This window comes from Triticum urartu, chromosome 2A, assembly GCF_056163025.1.
Source record: "Triticum urartu cultivar PI428250 chromosome 2A, HENAU_Tu73, whole genome shotgun sequence".
Taxonomy (NCBI): domain Eukaryota; kingdom Viridiplantae; phylum Streptophyta; class Magnoliopsida; order Poales; family Poaceae; genus Triticum; species Triticum urartu.
Window position 1 is genome coordinate 733,688,534 of NC_141874.1, and position 18,985 is coordinate 733,707,518.

General features: G+C 48.1%; 1 protein-coding gene across 1 annotated transcript; it reads left to right on the top strand.

Annotated features, from left to right (window-relative positions):
- Positions 1 to 14,024: 14,024 nt before the first annotated feature.
- Positions 14,025 to 18,623, top strand: LOC147987355 (protein DETOXIFICATION 29-like). The gene is made up of 8 exons (XM_087540317.1): positions 14,025 to 14,258; positions 16,601 to 17,142; positions 17,243 to 17,329; positions 17,464 to 17,520; positions 17,641 to 17,879; positions 17,956 to 18,074; positions 18,159 to 18,245; positions 18,365 to 18,623. The coding sequence occupies exons 1-8, from the start codon at positions 14,061 to 14,063 to the stop codon at positions 18,461 to 18,463; spliced, it is 1,428 nt and encodes a 475-aa protein (XP_087396443.1). The 5' UTR covers positions 14,025 to 14,060; the 3' UTR covers positions 18,464 to 18,623.
- Positions 18,624 to 18,985: the final 362 nt, after the last annotated feature.

The following is an 18,985-nucleotide window of genomic DNA, read 5'->3' on the forward strand; positions in this document are numbered from 1 at the left end:
CAGAGCGGGCACCACCCATCACCTGGGCCCTTGCGTTTCAGGACCTCCACGCCGGATGGGAGGCAGCCGTGAATCCATTGCCACAAGAATGTCCTAATCTTCAAGGGGAGCCGGATCTCCCAGATGGTGGTGAGCGCCTCATGACCCAGCAAAGGTGTGATGGCCTGGTATAGAGATTTAGTGGAGAATTGCCCAGATGGCTCTAGCCACCACCTGGAATGGTCATCTCCTAACTCAAGATCAGGCTCGTGTAACGTGATGCATTCCAGTAGCTCATGCGAATCAGCGTTCTCAGCCGGGCCAAACGCTCTCAGGAACGCGAGTTGCCCTAAGTCAATAAGGGCCGTCGCGACAGAGATCTGTGGGTCAGCCGCGATGGAGAACAGGACACATCATGGCGGTGCCCAATCCAACCGCGATCGAGGTGCTGATAAGGAGGATAGGCGGGAGCTGAATAATGGATTGCCAGAACTGGGAGCCTCCAGACCGCTGGTAGAAGGCGAGAGGTTGGCCACGGAGGTGTTTCTGCTGAATGAGGCGAAGCCACAGGCCACCCTCTCCATTGGCAATCCGCCACAACCACCGCGTTAGGAGGGCTATGTTCATGCTTTTGGAGGACGTGATCCCGAGACCACACTGGTCGCGCGGTTTAAAGATCTCCGACCAGCGAACCATGTGGTGTTTCTGCTTATCGCCCTCGCCGGTCCAGAAGAAGCGCCCCTGAACTGTGGCAATCTCATGATGCAGAGTCTCGGGAAGGTTGTAGAAGCTCATGATGAATAAAAGCAGGCTGGCAAGGGATCGGTTAATAAGCATCGTCCGGCCCGCCTTCGAGAGCCACCGGCCCTGCCAGGGCTCGATGCGGTGTTGAAGCTTCCCCACCGTGGGGCGTAGCTCTGCCACCATGAGCCTCGAATCACTAATGGGGATCCCCAAATAATTTGTGGGGAAACACCCAAGCTAGCAATTGAGCTGATCCGCGATGCTCTTCCGTTCGTCTTGGTAGTATCCCAAGACCATTACCGCACTCTTGTCGAAGTTGTCCTGAGGACAGACTGTTGGGGAACGTTGCAGAAAACAAAAAAATTTCCTACGGTTTCACCAAGATCCATCTATGAGTTCATCTAGCAACGAGTGGTTGGATGCATCTACGTACCTTGTAGATCGCGAGCGGAAGCGTTCAGAGAACGGGGATGAGGGAGTCGTACTCGACGTGATCCAAATCACCGGAGATCCTAGCGCCGAACGGATGGCACCTCCGCGTTCAACACACGTACGGTCAGCGTAACGTCTCCTCCTTCTTGATCCAGCAAGGGGGAAGGAGAGGTTGAGGAAGATGGCTCCAGCAGCAGCACGACGGCGTGGTGGTGATGGAGCTGCAGTACTCCGGCAGGGCTTCGCCAAGCTCTATGGAGAAGGAGGAGGTGTTGGAGAGGGAGAGGGAGGCACCAATGGCGTAGGTGAGAGGCCCTCCCTCCCCCCCCCCACTATATATAGGGGGCCTAGGGGGGCACCGGCCCTAGGAGATGCAATCTCCTAGGGGGGGCGGCGGCCAAGGGGTGGGGGGCTTGCCCCCCAAGCAAGGGGGCGCCCCCTTTAGGGTTTCCCCACCCTAGGCGCATGGGCCCTAGGGGAAGTGGCGCCCCAGCCCACTTTGGGCTGGATCCCTTCCCACTTTAGCCCATGGGGCCCTCCGGGATAGGTGGCCCCACCCGGTGGACCCCCGGGACCCTTCCGGTGGTCCCGGTACAATACCGGTGACCCCGAAACTTGTCCCGATAGCCGAAATAACACTTTCTATATATAATACTTTACCTCCGGACCATTTCGGAACTCCTCGTGACGTCGGGGATCTCATCCGGGACTCCGAACAACATTCGGGTTACTGCATATACATATCCCTACAACCCTAGCGCCACTGAACCTTAAGTGTGTAGACCCTACGGGTTTGGGAGACATGTAGACATGACCGAGATCGCTCTCCGATCAATAACCAACAGCGGGATCTGGATACCCATGTTGGCTCCCACATGCTCCTCGATGATCTCATCGGATGAACCACGATATCGAGGATTCAAGCAACCCCGTATACAATTCCCTTCGTCAATCGGTATGTTACTTGCCCGAGATTCGATCGTCGGTATCCCAATACCTCGTTCAATCTCGTTACCGGCAAGTCACTTTACTCGTACCGTAATGTATGATCCTGTGACCAGACACTTGGTCACTTTGAGCTCATAATGATGATGCATTACCGAGTGGGCCCAGTGATACCTCTCTGTCATACGGAGTGACAAATCCCAGTCTTGATCCGTGTCAACCCAACAGACACTTTCGTAGATACCCGTAGTATACCTTTATGGTCACCCAGTTACGTTGTGACGTTTGGTACACCCAAAGCACCCCTACGGTATCCGAGAGTTACACGATCTCATGGTCTAAGGAAAGGATACTTGACATTGGAAAACTCTAGCAAACGAACTATACGATCTTGTGCTATGTTTAGGATTGGGTCTTGTCCATCACATCATTCTCCTAATGATGTGATCTCGTTATCAATGACATCCAATGTCCATAGTCAGGAAACCATTACTATCTGTTGATCAATGAGCTAGTCAACTAGAGGCTTACTAGGGACATGTTGGTGTCTATTATTCACACATGTATTACGATTCCCGGATAACACAATTATAGCATGAATAAAAGACAATTATCATGAACAAGGAAATATAATAATAATCCTTTTATTATTGCCTCTAGGGCATATTTCCAACACACACATCTGCTGGAAGCACAGCAGGAGGAACTTCAAGTTCATATGTCGCTCGTCAAGCCTTCCACCATGATAATTGTGTCATCCGCATATTGGAGGAGGGATATCCCATTCCCCCCAACTAGATGCGGGACTATGCCCTTAATGTGGCCCGTGGCCTTGGCTTTATCTAAGATGGCTGCCAGAGCATCGACAACCATGTTGAAGAGGAACGGTGAGAAGGGGTCGCCCTGGCGCACCCCACAGAATGTGGGGAAGTATGGGCCAACCTCGCCATTAATGTTCACCGCGGTCTGGCCTGAGGAGACCATTTGCATCACCCGGGATACCCACCTGTCGTCGAAGCCCTTCCACAACAAGCATTCCCGAAGGAAGGGCCAACTGACCGTGTCATACGCCTTAGGAAATCCAGTTTCAGGAAGACTGCCTTGAGGTGTTTGGTGTGAACCTCATGGAGTGCTTCGTGAAAAACCAGAACTCCGTCAAGGATATACCGACCCTGGATAAATGTCGACTGATCATGGTGAGTGATCCGGTCGGCAATGGGGCCCACCCTAATGGCGTACCCCTTCGCGAGGATGCGGAAGATGACATTAATCACTGTAATCGGCCAAAACTGGCGGATATCCGAAGCCCTGGTTACTTTGGGGATGAGGGTGATTAGCCCAAAATTCAGCCTAGTGAGGTCAATGGACCCTACAAAGAATTCCTCAAACAGGGCCATCACCTCCGGGTTTTACTACCTCCCAGAAAGTCTGGAAGAACTTCACTAGGAGGCCATCCGGACCGGGGGCCGAAGAAGGGTTCATACCCTTAATTGCCACCCACACTTCAGCCTTGGAGAACGGGGTCGTAAGGGTTGCGTTGTCAGCAGGAGAGACACAGCTGTGGGCCGGCCAAATGTCGTGCGCCAGGGCAAGACCTCCCTGAGCGGAGGCAGAGAATAGGTCTCTGTAAAAGCCGTCTACATGGGCCCGGATATCCTCCAGCCACTACAGGAGGGTCTCACCGTTCCAAAGGAGCGGGATGGAGTTACCACGTCACCGACCGTTGGCGATGGCCTGGAAGTAGGCGGTATTGGCATCCCCCTTGAGGACCCAATTCTGCGTACCTCGTAAGCGCCAGTAGGCCTCCTCATCCGTGTAGATGACTGTGAACTGGTCTTCGAGGTCGTACCTAAGCCTCCATTCCTCGGCCGAGAGGCCTGCGGCATTAGCGCGTAGATTGAGGGACTGGATGGCCTCAAGGAGGGCTTTCTTACGCTCGCGTATGTCCCGGTCCACGTTAGCACCTCATCCTTTCATGAATTGCCGGGACAGCTTAGCACGAAAGTGCCAGGAGTCGACGGCCGAGAGGGCTCGATGGGGGGCATCACGCGCCTTGCGCCACCGGGCGGCCACCGCTGCGACAAACCCAGGTTGGCACAACCAGAAGGTTTCGAAGCAGAAGCGGGGCGGCAAGGGGGACGCTCGTTCTTCGAAGAGAGGAGGAGGGGCACGTGATCGGAACGAATAGACTTGGAGCTAATTAATTGGTCAGTACTAAGAGCCGGCGCGCCGGCCTAAACACTCGGTCGGTCGCCTGTGGACCGTTGGATCCGACCCGCACAGGACCACCATGACTGTTGAATCTCCTCCTTGCACGATCGCGTCAAAAATGGTTCACATTGGACTCGGTCGTCCCTTTCCTCACTCCCACAAACTCCCCGCATCTCCTCCCAACCTAACCCGCTCCCTACACGCATGTCCTGCGTGCCCCCGCACCTCCTCACCTCCACCCCTGCCGCTGGCTCACCCCTAACGGAGTAAAATTTTGTTTTTCTAAACTTTGCAATTCTAGTATAAATTGCAACTATAGATTAGCACACATATAGAAACTAAACATAAATATGAATGTTCACGCAAATCACCAATATAGTTTACAAACCGAATTCAAAGTTTACAGTCTGAATTATTCAAATTTAAACACATCGAATGGTTCGGTTCAAATGTAGCAAAGTAGCATATGATAGAACAACTAGGACTCACTAAGACGCTGCCAGTGATGCTTAACTAGACATTGTTGGAGCTGAGAATGAACTTGACGGTTCTCGATCTTGCGATGCTCCTCAAGGAATGCTAAGATTTTGTTCGTATCATACTCTGGCTCAACCGGAGTCCCATTGGTGATTTACCAAAAGTTCTCAGGCATAACTCTCCCATATTTAATGATCATGTTATGCAATACGATGCAACAAGTCATGATCCGCCATAGAACCTTCGAGTTCCAGTACTCCGCAGGGCCACGAACAATTGCAAAGTGCTTCTGAAGCACACCGAAGGCTCTCTCGACATATGTCCTAGCAGCTTCTTGACATTGGGCAAAGTGAATGTTTTTGTTACCTTTTGGACGCGAAATTGTTTTGACCAAGGCGACCCATGGTGGATAGATGTCATCCGCAAGGTAGTAATCCATCGCGTAGTTGTTCCCGTTGACCGAGTAGTCCGAAGTAGGAGCTTCACCTTTAATAAGCCTAGAAAACAGAGGTGATCTCGACAACACATTCAAGTCATTGTGAGAGCCCAGCAACCAAAGAATGAATGCCATATCCAAAGGCTTAGTAAAACACTTGTTGTCGATGTTTACATGACGATGCAATGATGTAGAGAATGTTGGAAGGTTTTAGTGATGTTGAAATCAAGATGTTCAGCACACACCAGACGCTACTCAATCTCTCCCCCGCTCCCCTCCCCTCCCTCCCCCGCCGCCACTCGCGAGGCGTCGGGGAGGGCCTCAAATCTCCGCTGCCAAACCCCCCCTCCGCCTCCCCCTCCTCCCTTGCCGCCGCCAAAGGGCGCGGCTGGGCGAAGCCCGGTCGTCGCTGGCGGCGGCGAGGCCCTCTCGTCCCCCGTGCGTGGGGGTTGGCGCGGATCCGATCTCGCGGGTGGGGCGCAACGCTCGGTGTCGGGCGTGGTGGCGCATCGGTGCCCCTGAGCAGGCCGGCGATGGTGGTGTGGCAGCGGGCGGCGGACGACATGGCGGTGGTGAGGGCCAGTGTGGTGTCGCACTACAAGAAATCTGTTAATCCATGACGGATTTTTGGTGACATTTTCAGAAACTGTCATGGACGGCCTGGCAGAGCCCCGCAAGCCCGCCAAAGCCCGCGTAGACTTCACCCATATAAAATTCTAACCCTAACCCTCATCCTCTCCCTCCCCCGCAGCCCCTTCTGATTCCCCATCGTCCCTCCCACATTGCCGCCACCAACCATCTCCTCGCCTTCCTCCTGCCATTGCTCGCCGCTGGCCCTCCCCCTTCTCTCCTCTCACCTTGCAGCACCAGCAGCTACCAGATCCGCCGCATCCCACACGCATCGCAGCCAACGCCCGCCGGTTCCGGTGACTCCACCACCGCGCAACACACACATGAGCTGGTCTCCGACCCCTCCGTCCTCCAGGCAGCTGGATCCGCCGCTCCTGTTCTCCGGCGCTCGCCCACGACGCCTAGCCTGTGGCTAGGGTTTCGACTGCAGCGTCGCGTCCATCGTCGGCACGTCTCCAGCGGCTTCGCTCCATTGCACACCGCGCGGCCTCGCGCCCTCTCCACCTTCTGGATGGCGTCTCCTAGCTCATTGTGTTCGCCCGCGTTGGGCTGCACGGCGGCGACCCCACCTCCTCTCCTCTGCAGCATTTGGACCACTGGAGGCTCTCCCTTGCCCATGTGAGCACCTCAATCCCCATCTTCCTCTCCCCTGCCATCTTATTTTTTTTGTTAGGATGGGCTTTGACTGACCGAACGTGCTCATCTGTCTAAATAAAGAGGCAATGATTCAGCCTAAATATTTATAGGTTCCTGAAAATTTTTGAACATCAAATTTTCACCCAATTGTTATAGGTTCTGCCATCTAATTTTCACCCAATACATAAAGATGTCAGGAACAATATTTACCCTATGTCTGAATAAACCATATATCCAGGACCATTAGTTCATCCATGAATTCTAGGCAAGAGGAATAAGCTTACCCTGTACAAACATTGGTCCATGAGAATATGGAAACAGAGTCAGACCACAGCTGTTTCTGACCAAAACATAGCCAACTCAGTCAGAGTACTTTGACATCATAGTAACAGTTCTAAATGGAAATAAACTAACATACCAATGGTATTTTTATAAATAGAAATAATCAATGGCAAAGTCATAGTTCCACAAGAGTCTAGTGTCATTGTCACAAACTACTCATTTACTCTTAAGAAAAATGACACTGTATCCTTTTACATTAAGAAATCAATTGCTCTAACTACACATAATAAGTGTTCAGCATGCAGCTGTATACATATGCTGAGATTATACATATAGCTCACAACCATGAGTGTTGCAGGTCCTGAACATACACTTGCTCTGACTGAAACATACTAAATTAGATACAAAAAGGTCACAGATAGAAGAGATGTCTAGATATCAGAGTTACAACTAGCATGCTTCAATTAACAAGTAGAGATCACGGGCAGTTCGATGCATGCCTAAAAGATTCCTATTTACAAACCAAATACTACTAATCTGAAGGTCTTTTCATGCTCAATGAGATTGAATGGCTCAATATAGTAGATCAGCCCTTCACTTTGAATGGCTCAATGTAGTATGCCTCCAATAATACTATTATGCTTTTTCTTACCGTGCGTTGCCCACATTTTTTATGCTACCTTAGTATAATAGTGGTGTGTGCATCGGATGATTGCTTGGAAAATCAACTAATTAGTGCTCTTTGTATTCATTTGGGAGCTGGCTGTTATAACTTATTATAATTTTGTATGTGTTTTGGATTCTTTGCAGGTTTTGCAGTTAATCTGGAGATTGAAGTTTTTCAGTAGGATTACTTGAGTCCAAATAGCTGCGTGGAATTGGCTATGTAGTGTTGGAGATTAAAATCACCTAGTGGTGCATTTTCAACGAAGTCATGTTACTTGATTTTTTAAATGCTTATAGCGCCTTCTAGATATGCTTGTGATGTTTTGATATTAATTTTGTTTTTTGAATCAGACTTGTATTGTCTTGTGAACAAATGCTATTTTTTGAATAAATATAATTGGTTGTCTTGTTGTAAATTGTGATACATCGAGAAAACAGGCTGGACTAAAAAAGGGGGTTAATGTGGCGGACTGGAATGAAATTATTAGGCCAAAACCCTAATTGGGCTTTACTACAGGGCCATGCTCGCCTCCATGTCAGATCCACGTAGACGCCAAGTTAGGTCCATGTTGCTTCCACGTCATGAAAATCGGTGACGGCTTGTTCCGTCATATCCTAGTTTGGGCCGGGCGGGCCTAGGGCAGATCCATGACGGCCAAGGATCGTCATGGAAGGTTATATGTGAAATTATGACGCGATACACATGACGGATTTCAAATCCGTCATGGGTGGGCACGCATGACAGTTTTTGGTTGATCTGTGACGGACTAGGTCCGTCATGTATTAACAACTTTCTTGTAGTGTCGGCAGCGGTGCTTCCAACATCGCCTTGACGTCGCGTTCGGCGCCGCGGGTTGCGGCCGACCGGGTCGTGGGCGGCCCTCTCTGGCTGTGGTTCTCTGGTGGGAGGGGGCATGGCAGCAGAGGTGGTGGGCTGATCCCTCCCAGTCAGGCCCTTGTGGCTAGGTGGCGGCGCTCGCCTCGGGCGGGTCCCCCGGTAGCGTCTCTGGGCGGCGGTGATAGCTCGGCCACCCTTCCTCTCCGATGTCTGGCGGCGGCCGATGCCTCCCAGTGTCCTGGGCCTTTGACGCGGGGCGGAACTCGGTTTTAGGGGGAGCTGGAGCCGGCATGGCGTCGGGCGTGGCCATGGGCCACTTCTCCGCTTCCCCCTTCCCTCGGTCGATGTATGGTCGCAGCCCTTCACGAGGCAGGCTGGCCGCCGGTGGTTCTGGAGGTGGTTGGGGTAGCAAATATGAGCAAAGTCATGGCCTTTGGTTGCTACGGGGTGGTCTCATGGTGGGGCGGCGGCCCTGGCGGTGGGAGTCACACGTTGGTCGTGGGCGGATTGCATGACTCGGATGCGGGCAGGCAACCATGGCCGCTTGGGCGGCATGGTTGCGGGTGTTGATGGACCGGGGCGGCGGAAGAGTTGAAGCACCGGGGTGCATCACCTATCCAGTCCGTATACTGGTCGATGGTGACGACGTCCGTGAACGTCGTGTCCTCCTTGCAGGCTCCGTCGTTGTGCTTCTACTCCTTGCATCTTACTCTGGGTGAAAACTTGATCCTCAGATCGGACGGTGGCGACGTTCGTGCTCGTGCCCTTCCTGGAGGCACCGTCTTGGAGTCCTCAGGCCGGCATGTCCGTCACACATTCTCCCGGAAGATCGCTCGTCGTGGTGGTGATCTCCGTCGGCTCTAAGCGGATCCGTTTTGCTCATCTTTTAGGTGCTTTGTAGTCATTGTGGTTGTGTGTCGGTGCCCGGCATTCATGTATCTTGCCTTGGGTGTGTGGTGTATGTTTGTATCGGATGCTTTGTTGTTGTGTTCATGCATGCTTCATAATATAAAGCGGGGGAAAACCCTTTTTCGTAAGTTGCAATCAAAAGGCTTAGTAAGGATTCTGCGCAAGGGATACTGGAGTTCAAAAATAAATAGTACTGGTTGCTAAATTGTAACACAAAAACCTAGTTAGGCTTCTTGGTTGCTACATACATTCATGGAGATGAGAGGTTACTTATCTAGGAATAGTTATCGACCAAAACCTTGGATGCCTCTTCCTTTTTGTTATATTTAAATTTTTAATAGATATGACAACTCTCTAATTAGCCAAAAGGATATCACTAACGACTAGTGGTATACATTGTTTACTTTTCACCTTTGGAGATGCTTCAAAACAACATGTGTTAGATTGGCTGGTACCTGCAACCGGTTTGGATGGCGGTCTAACTATAGGATAGGTGTATAGTCTTCTAGTCCTATTTTTGCCGTTTGTGGCTTTGTTTGTCTCTTTTCAACTCATTTTGAGTTCTTGTATCGTACTACATACTTGGTGCGTATTATGATTAATAATATGGCTGTATGCATCATTTTGATGCAGAGGCACCGGGGGCAATCCTCCATTTCAAAAAACAATGAAAGCTCAGATAGATTGGATGAGTCTGCACGGATAACAGGGCTGATGAGAGAGAGAGAGAGAGAGAGAGGTCGGCAAAGTTCCAGGTTGCAGCTGAGGTTAGCGGCAGAGTTCTGAATTCTATGTAGGGGATCAACCACAGCTGGTGCGGAGGGTATGTTACCTTGAATCTGTCTTGCATGGAGCAGCGAGGCTTCTAGGCAAAATCGAATGAAATATTCAGTTGGGATTAACTCCCCGCGGTGACCATTTAAAAAAATAAATTATATAATCCACTACCTGTTGTGGTATTAATTGGTTGGCAAATAACATAAGACAATACTGAAAATTGTGTTGAGACTTGAGATCTCTTATTTAGGGGTATATTGGCATATTGCACCAAGTTCACCTCCAAAACTGTACCTGTTGCTCCGTTAGACAGTAACAATGTAACATCACTACTCTTGATTTTGTTCAAAATGCTTAATTAGCTTCCATCTCATTATTTCTTTTTCCTTTGCCTTGTGTAATAAAAAGTGCAAACGTGGGATCCAAGTTTCATCCGATAGCGGAGAGATCTCTCAAGCTGCATTTTGTTGAATCTCCTAAACTGGACAAGAAGCTGCAATAGATCTCTGATAGAAATTGTTTAAAAAAGTAGCCTGTAACGGACCAATCCGTGCAAGATACAGAGAATTGTTGCCTTGGCACTCGTTGTGTTCTTAAGTGTGGTTTTCTGTAGCTCAGGCTACACGGTACCCCTTATTTTTGCCATCCATTTCTGCATCGCGATCCGTGCAGACGCATTTGTCTTTTTTGTTTCTCTCAAACGACACAACATATAAACTTCAAATTTTGCAGAACAGCAATACATTCTAATTACAATCTGGGAAAAAACTTTCAGATTTTTTCATGCATTTTAAATACTTAAAATAATATTTTTAGTCAAACAAAATCTCATTTTCTATATTTATATCAGACCAAAAAATGTGAAAGTTTTATCACACATTGATGTTCTAATGTTTATTCGATCTGCAAAGTTTGAAGTTCATATGTGGTTTCATTTTAGAGAAACAAAAAAGAGAAATCTTTGTGTGGTAAGTTAGTTGGAGAGTACGGATCTCAAAGTAAGGCTGGAGGGTTGAGAATAAGAGGTTCCATGTAGCCTGAGCTACAAAGGAACTTTGTGTTCTTGAATGGGCAAATTGGTGGATTTTTATTGAGAATGCTCGCTCAGTTGATGGGCACTGCTGATATCCATGGAGCATTGCTTAGCGAAGCACCCGGTGCGGACCTTGGAGGTCTAGCTGCTCGCTGGCCACCATCCAAGACAAGCTGCTGCTTGCCGTGGCCCGTGCATCTTTGAATGTTTTACATGGACAGTCAAAGGGATGCTTGTTTACTGAACTCCAAATAAAGTTCCACAATTTAGCACTATATATGTTTTGTTTCGTTTGGGTATTTTGGTCATGATAATAAACTCAATCACTCATGTTGCTTCCATCCAGCTCAAATGCCATGCAACCCCTTGGTGCAGCGGCCCATCTTTTGCCCCCATCAGCTTTGCATATACCATTTTTGGACAGGTCAATTTGTTTTAGTGAACGTTCTCACTAGGATGCTATATATGGAGTTTATTTGTTTTGTTTCAGAGAAAGGTAAGGACCATTTTAGTGAATATTGTATTCCAAGAAGGATATTTCCACCATTTTTGGTCGTGGGGATTAAACAATACATCTCCAGACCATCTCTCGGAACAGAAACTCCCTACCCCCGCGTCGCCAGCCCCTGGCGACACGGGGGGCGATCTACCGCGCCGGCCCTAGGCCTCCGCTCATCTCTCCCTCCTCCTGCCGCCGCCCAAGGCCACGCCGGTGTTGCCTGGCCAGTGACGGCGGCTGCGGGGCCCTCCCCCTCGCGCGGTGGTGGCGATCTCCTGTCGGCGGCGACGGCTCATGGATTGGCGGTGCACCAGCAGCAAGGAGCAGCGGGCGCCCGGCGGCGAGTGTGACGGCAACGACAGTGCAGGCGCGTTCTCCCCGTGGCCGAGGAGCACCTGTGGCGGCGGCCTAGATCGCGGGCCTCGTCCGTGAGCCGACAGATCTGGAGGGCGTCTACAGGCAGGCATGGTGGGCCTGACGGCGCCGGCTTAGGCACCGCGGTGGTGCCGTGGCCGGTCAGGCGGCGGCCTGGATCCATCGTCCAGTCCTCAGCAGAGATGGCGGTGATCCGTGCACGAGATGCTTGATGGAGGTCCTTCGGACAGATCCGGGTGAAAACTTGCTTTCGGCTTACTGCCAAAGCCGGCGGTGGCGGCGCTATTTTGCGACATTCTCTTCTTGAAGGCATCGCCGAGGAGAGTTTCAAGGTCACTGTCTGCTACCTCCAGGGGAAACCCTAGATCAGTTGATCGGAAGACGGCGGCGTTCTTATGTCGTTCCCTCCTTGGGGGCGTCGTTCTTGGAGGTGTGCACGGGCTCGAGGGACCAGTGGACCACATCTTAGGTGGAGCGGTGCTTCATCCTACACATTGATGGTGACGGATCTCGACGGCATGGTGTAGTGCAGATTCGGCGACCGATGTGCGAGGATGGACTCACGCAGGAGGACGACGCCGTTTGGCGTCGTGGTGGCGTCGATGGCAGAGGGACCTGGCACGGTAGATGCAACAGTACAGCTCTGAAGATGGATTGGTGGCAGGTGGCTGCGGCGGCCTCATACCCGGCAGGCGTCCGGGTTAAAGAGGGTGCCGGACTGGTGGGTGCCCCATACCCGGAAGGCGTCCTGGTTGGGACCTCAGGTCATAGATGTTAGGTTTGTTGCGAGGTCTGTTTGGTATTATGCCCAGACTATCAGCATCCCTACATCAACTGGATAGGAGTAGCGGCAGATGTTGCCTAGACGGTGGCTTTAGTCTTACTCTTGTATGACTTTGTAAGGCCTTATGTGAATAATTAATAAAGTGGCTGCATGCATCGTCCAGATGCAGAGGCCGGGGGTCCTCCTCTATTTCTAAAAGAAAGAAGGATATTTCTAATTTTGATTGGAATATGTTGTAATGGGTATGAATTTCAAATGATTATATTTTGGTGCCACATACAATGAGAAAACATGCACTTAGACAAGAGATTATATGGTTGGTGACCACATATAGTAAAAAATTGATACTTGAATAAGTGAGGCTTGATTATTATTTTTGCGGGTGAGGCATGTTGATCGCTGAGATGTGATAATTCAAATTATTTGTATCAAGTAGGAATAGTGAATTGTGTAGTTCACATCGAGTTTCCAAGAAAGTCATTCCACATTCGATAAAAAAAACTGTTGTAGCTGACAGTTTGTCTAAATCCTTGATTAATGTGTGTTGTCAGAGACATGCATTGGACATGGACACATACTAAGGCGTAGGTAGATGGCTCAAGTTACCTAGCAGACTGTCCACACCCATGGCTCAAGAAAAAAAAGTATATAATCGGTACAAGTACAAGAATTTGGAAAGAGGGCTAACACATGGTTGTGAGAATAAAGGTGGGTGGACGGAGGGGGTGAATAGAAATAAGATGCTGTCGTTCTATTTCTGAATAAGAGCATATATCTAATCATTATGTTTTTCCGTTACTCCGTAGCATCACACGAGCATTCTCAACTTAGTTTTTATAGAAGACAGGAATATGTACAAGAATAGCAGGAAAGCACAAAAGCATATGCTACAGACCGATTGAAAAAGTAAACTAATATGAAAACATCTCCCTTCGGCAGATCAATGATAAATTCCCTCGATAAATAGTGGAAACCTCTGAAATCAGAGGAAATCCACAACACTGGTTGGCGCCAAGCGAGGCGATCGACTCCCAGTCCCGCCTACTACCTAAATTTTCTTTTGAGGGGTTTCGATCCCACCTACCCACCCGATCGACCTGCCGCATCCAGTGACCTAACCTGTGTAACCCCTCGCTGGGCACGACCTGGCCAAGGAGAGCTGTGTACGAGGCCCAACTTCACCCAACAAGCTAGACTCGACAACGATGCATCAACAGCCAACGGGTGCTACTACATATAGGTGTGCTCGCTGGCTAGCTGCGACCAGGCTTTGTACAGAAACAGCAAGCTCTAGCCAGAGCATGTGTCGGCCGGGAGTTCATGTATACAGAGTAAGTTGCAAGAGAGTTCGACAGGTAGATTTGGATTAGCTACTTCATATATACCGTCGGCGCCGGCCGCGCGGAGATGGTTCAGATGGGGAGCAAGAGCTGGCAGGAGTCAAAGGTGCTGTGGCACATCGCGCTCCCGGCGATCCTCACCACCGTGTTCCAGTTCTCCATCGGCTTCGTCACCATCGGCTTCGTCGGCCACATCGGGGAGGTCGAGCTCGGCGCCGTCACCGTCGCTATAAACGTCATCGAGGGCTTCGCCTATGGTGTCATGGTACGCACGAAGAACGTAGGCAGGCACGCCAATTAACATGCTTATATATTGGTGAACGTCATTTAGCGTGCATTCCTACTTGTTACTACCTCGGTTCTGGTTTATTGGTCCCCTTACTTTTGTGCTAAACTTTGGTAATAGATTTAACTAAGAAAATAATAATGCATGTCACAAAAAATTATATTTCTGAATTCATATTTGGACATAGTTTCCAATGATATTATTTTTTATCACATGCATTAACATTTTGTTAGTTAAATCTAAGGTCAAAATTTCGCACAAAATACGAAGGGGACAAATAATAAGTTTTGAGGAACGTAGTACCTACTAACTCCGTTTTAAAATAATTTTGTCGCAACAAGTCAAACTTGTTTATGTCATGCCAAGTCTATAGATTTTTTTATTAACATCTAGAATATCAAATTAATCTCAAGAAATTATTTATGAAATAGTTTTTGTACTATACGTATTTGGTATTGTAGACCGTTAAATGTTGAGGATATCAGTTATCGCTGCCTCTGGGTTGGCTGGGGATTAGAGATTAATCGAAAATCGGGCGATTTATCGATTTTATCGGTTGACTATTAATGGCCATTTTTTTTACAAATCCCAGGTTTCTCACACTAAAATATGATATGTTCAACAGAAACAAATATTGGACAGAAGTGTTATCTTGGTTCCTTGTCTTTGAATCGCTGTACATGATAAACAAAACAGGACAACCATACATATTACATAATAAGATCCACAAAACAGAAATAAACATAGTTCTTGCACACATAGTGCTAGAAATAGTCCCGATTTATCGGTATATTCCTGATAAATCGCTTGTCAGAGCGATAAATCGGTCCAAACGATAAATGATGACGATATGTGAAAATTGCTTTTGGAGCTCGACCTCCATGGAGGCCAGTTTTTGAAAAGTTCAAAATTCCAAAAAATTCATATTTTTACATTTCAAAAAATTCTAAAAACAATACAGACATAGATGTAGGAATAACACTTATGTGTGTAAATTTTTAGGACGAAATAGGTTGAAATGAGGGCTATGCAAAAAGACAAATCTATGACTTTTCAACACATGATACTATTCATTCAAAAAGTCCATGAGTTTGTTCTTTTTGCACAGATCACGTCTTAAGGTATTTCATCCTGAAATTTTACACACATACACATCACATCCTTATATACTTGTACAATTTTTATCAAAAAATTTGAAACCAAAAAGTATGAATTTTTTAAAAAATTAAAAGAGCGTCCATGGAGGTCGAGCTCCAAAATACCGTTCTCGATTATATGGCATAATCTTACCGGTCACCCACCGATTAGCGATAAATCGGACGATAAATCACTGAATCGACCGATTTTTTGAACAGTGGCGTATCATTTTTTTTGTAGGGTTGGTCAAACTTAAAAAAGATTGACTTTGGACAAACCTATAACTTCAATTTTAAACTTGCTGCATCCTACCATTTGGTTTTGTTACACTCACGTCTTATCTACTATCATGTGGTAGTATATATACTACTTTATTATTTTAAATATGTTCATATACTATATCAAATATTTGTTTTAAATAGCCTATACATGTTTGTTGGTTACCCATGAGCAGGGAGTGCGTGAGGGTTGTATGTAAATATGAGGGGTTGGGGCCCTGTGTGGTGGCAACAACGCCATGAAAGGAGGTGTAGATGAGTACTACCTCCATCCCGGTGTATAAGTCATTCGCATAGTTTTAGACCGATAATTTAACTATCTAAATATGTATTAAATATAACAAAAATATATTTAGAAAGTGCATCCATGTAGAAACCTAATGATATATTTTTCGTGACATATAACACATATTTAATTTCTCAAATCGATGACCGAAAACTACGCGGATGACTTATAAACCGAGACGGAGGTAGTAGTTCATTGGGAAGACGCTGAATTGGAGGCTGATCCAATGGCGGTAGCCACTGAAGATGAAGATGTCGATGGTGGTGGACCGTTGGGGTGGCCGAGAGGGAGAAAGGAAGAATCAAGAGAGGTTTAGCATTGACCATCGACAGAGATAAAGGGGAAATGAAATACATTGATCTTTACCGCATGCCTCCAACAGTAAAAGAGGAGTGGCTAGAGTGGATTTTTGTCACGCAAACTTGTGGTGTGACGATATTGCCTTCCACATAGAGTATGTGCACCGTGTGGTGTGACTATATCTCGGTGTGTTCAACTACTTCTGGCTGAAGCCCACCACGTGTCATTGGCGCGTTTGAAATTTTACTCTTTCTCGAGCACGCATATGTTGCAACTACAAACCACGCGCTAGCTGATGATGCTAGGGGTTGCATTTGCAGGTTGGCATGGGCAGCGCGCTGGAGACGCTATGCGGGCAGGCGGTGGGTGCGGGGCAGGTTGACATGCTCGGCGTCTACATCCAGCGCTCCTGGATCATCTGCGGCGCCACCGCGCTGGCACTCGCGCCGACCTATGTCTTCACGGCGCCCATCCTGCGGGCGCTCCACCAGCCCACTGCCATCTCCGCCGTTGCCGGGCGGTACACACGGTTGGTCGTCCCGCAGTTGTTCGCCTACGCCGCCAACTTCCCGCTGCAGAAGTTCTTCCAGGCGCAGAGCAAGGTCTGGGCCATGACCTTCATCTCCGGCGCGGGGCTCGCCCTCCACATCGTGCTTAACTACGTCTTCGTCACCCGCCTTGGCCACGGCCTCTTTGGCGCCGCCATGATCGGGAATGTCACCTGGTGGATCATCATCGTTGCGCAGTTCGCCTACCTCGTCTCCGGCTCCTTCCCGGAGGCGTGGAAGGGATTCTCGGTGCTGGCCTTCAATAATCTCACCGCCTTTGTCAAGTTGTCCCTCGCCTCCGCAGTCATGCTCTGGTTCGTACATGTTTCAATTCTTAGCTTGCTATACGATTATAATTCAATCACCAAGCAGATTAATTTAAATTGTGTATATGCACGATGTGTTCTTATCTAGCTTGGAGCTGTGGTACTACTCTGCAGTGCTCATCCTTGTGGGTCTCCTGAAGAATGCTCAACTCCAGGTTGACGTCATGTCCGTTTGGTAAGCAGTTTTTACCAGACGAACCTGCAACATAACTATGCGCGCACAGACAATAGAGTTTGTCTGACGAAGATTAAACGGTATTCCATGTCTGACTCTTTTTTTTACATCAACGTGTCTAAATTGTTTTACAGCATCAATTACCAGCTCTGGACCCTTATGGTGGCAATAGGCTTCAATGCAGCAGTGAGGTATATAGATAATGCACGCACAACACAAATAGTACTCCTAGCACAAAACTGCAACTGTATAAAAATAGACGTACAAAATTCATCAGTATTTTTGCTAATGTGAAAGTTCTCGAGATGCAGTGTTAGGGTGTCGAACGAGCTGGGCGCGAACAGGCCTAAGGCGGCCAAGTTCTCCATGATCATAGCGGTGTCGACGTCGGCCGCCATCGGGGCGGTCTTCCTCGCCGTGTTCCTCATCTGGAGGACCGAGCTGCCACGGTTCTTCAGCGACAACGACAGGGTGGTGAAGGGAGCTGCAAAGCTTGGCTACCTTCTTGCAGCATCCATCTTCCTGAACAGCATCCAACCTGTGCTCTCAGGCACGTACCATTACGCCAATCAGTTACCAAATTAAACCAGTGAGCCCAATGACAATTGGAACATCTCGCTTTGCAGGTGTGGCGATAGGAGCAGGGTGGCAGACGCTTGTGGCGTTCATAAACATTGTGTGCTACTACTTGTTTGGCATCCCACTGGGAGTCCTCTTTGGCTTCAAGCTAAAACTTGGTGCATTGGTAAGGGCAAAACCAAATCAACTTAAAATATTTCTGGATTCATAACCTGCTCTGAATATACAACAATGTATCTCTGCACTGAAGGGGATTTGGGTGGGCATGTCAATTGGCACGCTGCTGCAGACTGCTATACTTCTCATAATTTGCTTCCGAGCCAAGTGGGAGAATCAGGTGTGCAGTACTACACTAATATCACTCGATCTCAGTCTTTCTTTTTTCTATAGATAATGACTCGATCATACCTGAGCATATCTTTGTTTTAAGAAATGTCTGAACTTTTTACGGTGCAGGCTATGTTGGCCAAAGAGAGGATAAGGAAGTGGGGAGGAAGCAGCCAAATATTGCCGGCGGCCACACCAACGGCGACAGACGATATCATAGATCAATAATCAGATGGTTCCTGCATGCAGATTGGACAATGCTATTTATATGTACATGAAAAACACATGTAGATAGATTATCTATATTTGTACTGTTAAAGGGAATCTGTCCTCGTTTCGTTTCGTTTCGTTTGATTGCACCAGAGTTAATTGCATATAAGTACCACAATTGGGGCTAGGGCAACAAATTGGTATCACTTTATGTTCTTTTTGTAAATCAGTATCAAGTTTGGGGTAGGCCACAGCTAATCGAGCTGATCGGTGTTTAAAACGTATTTGATAGGAAAACAGGGGCCAATGTGGCGAGTTTCTTTTGCAAAAAACTCCTTTTCTTTTTATTTAATCACACAAAAGCCCCCGTCTAGAAAAAAAAGACTACCGTGAGATTTCTTTCTTTGACTAGCAATGTGCCCGTGCGTTGCAGCGGACCCAAAGTGGAATAGTGCTTGTTCACAAACTTCAAAGCAAACACTCTTGTTTTGATATACATATACCACTAAAAATATATTAAGTTTCACTCAAAATATATTT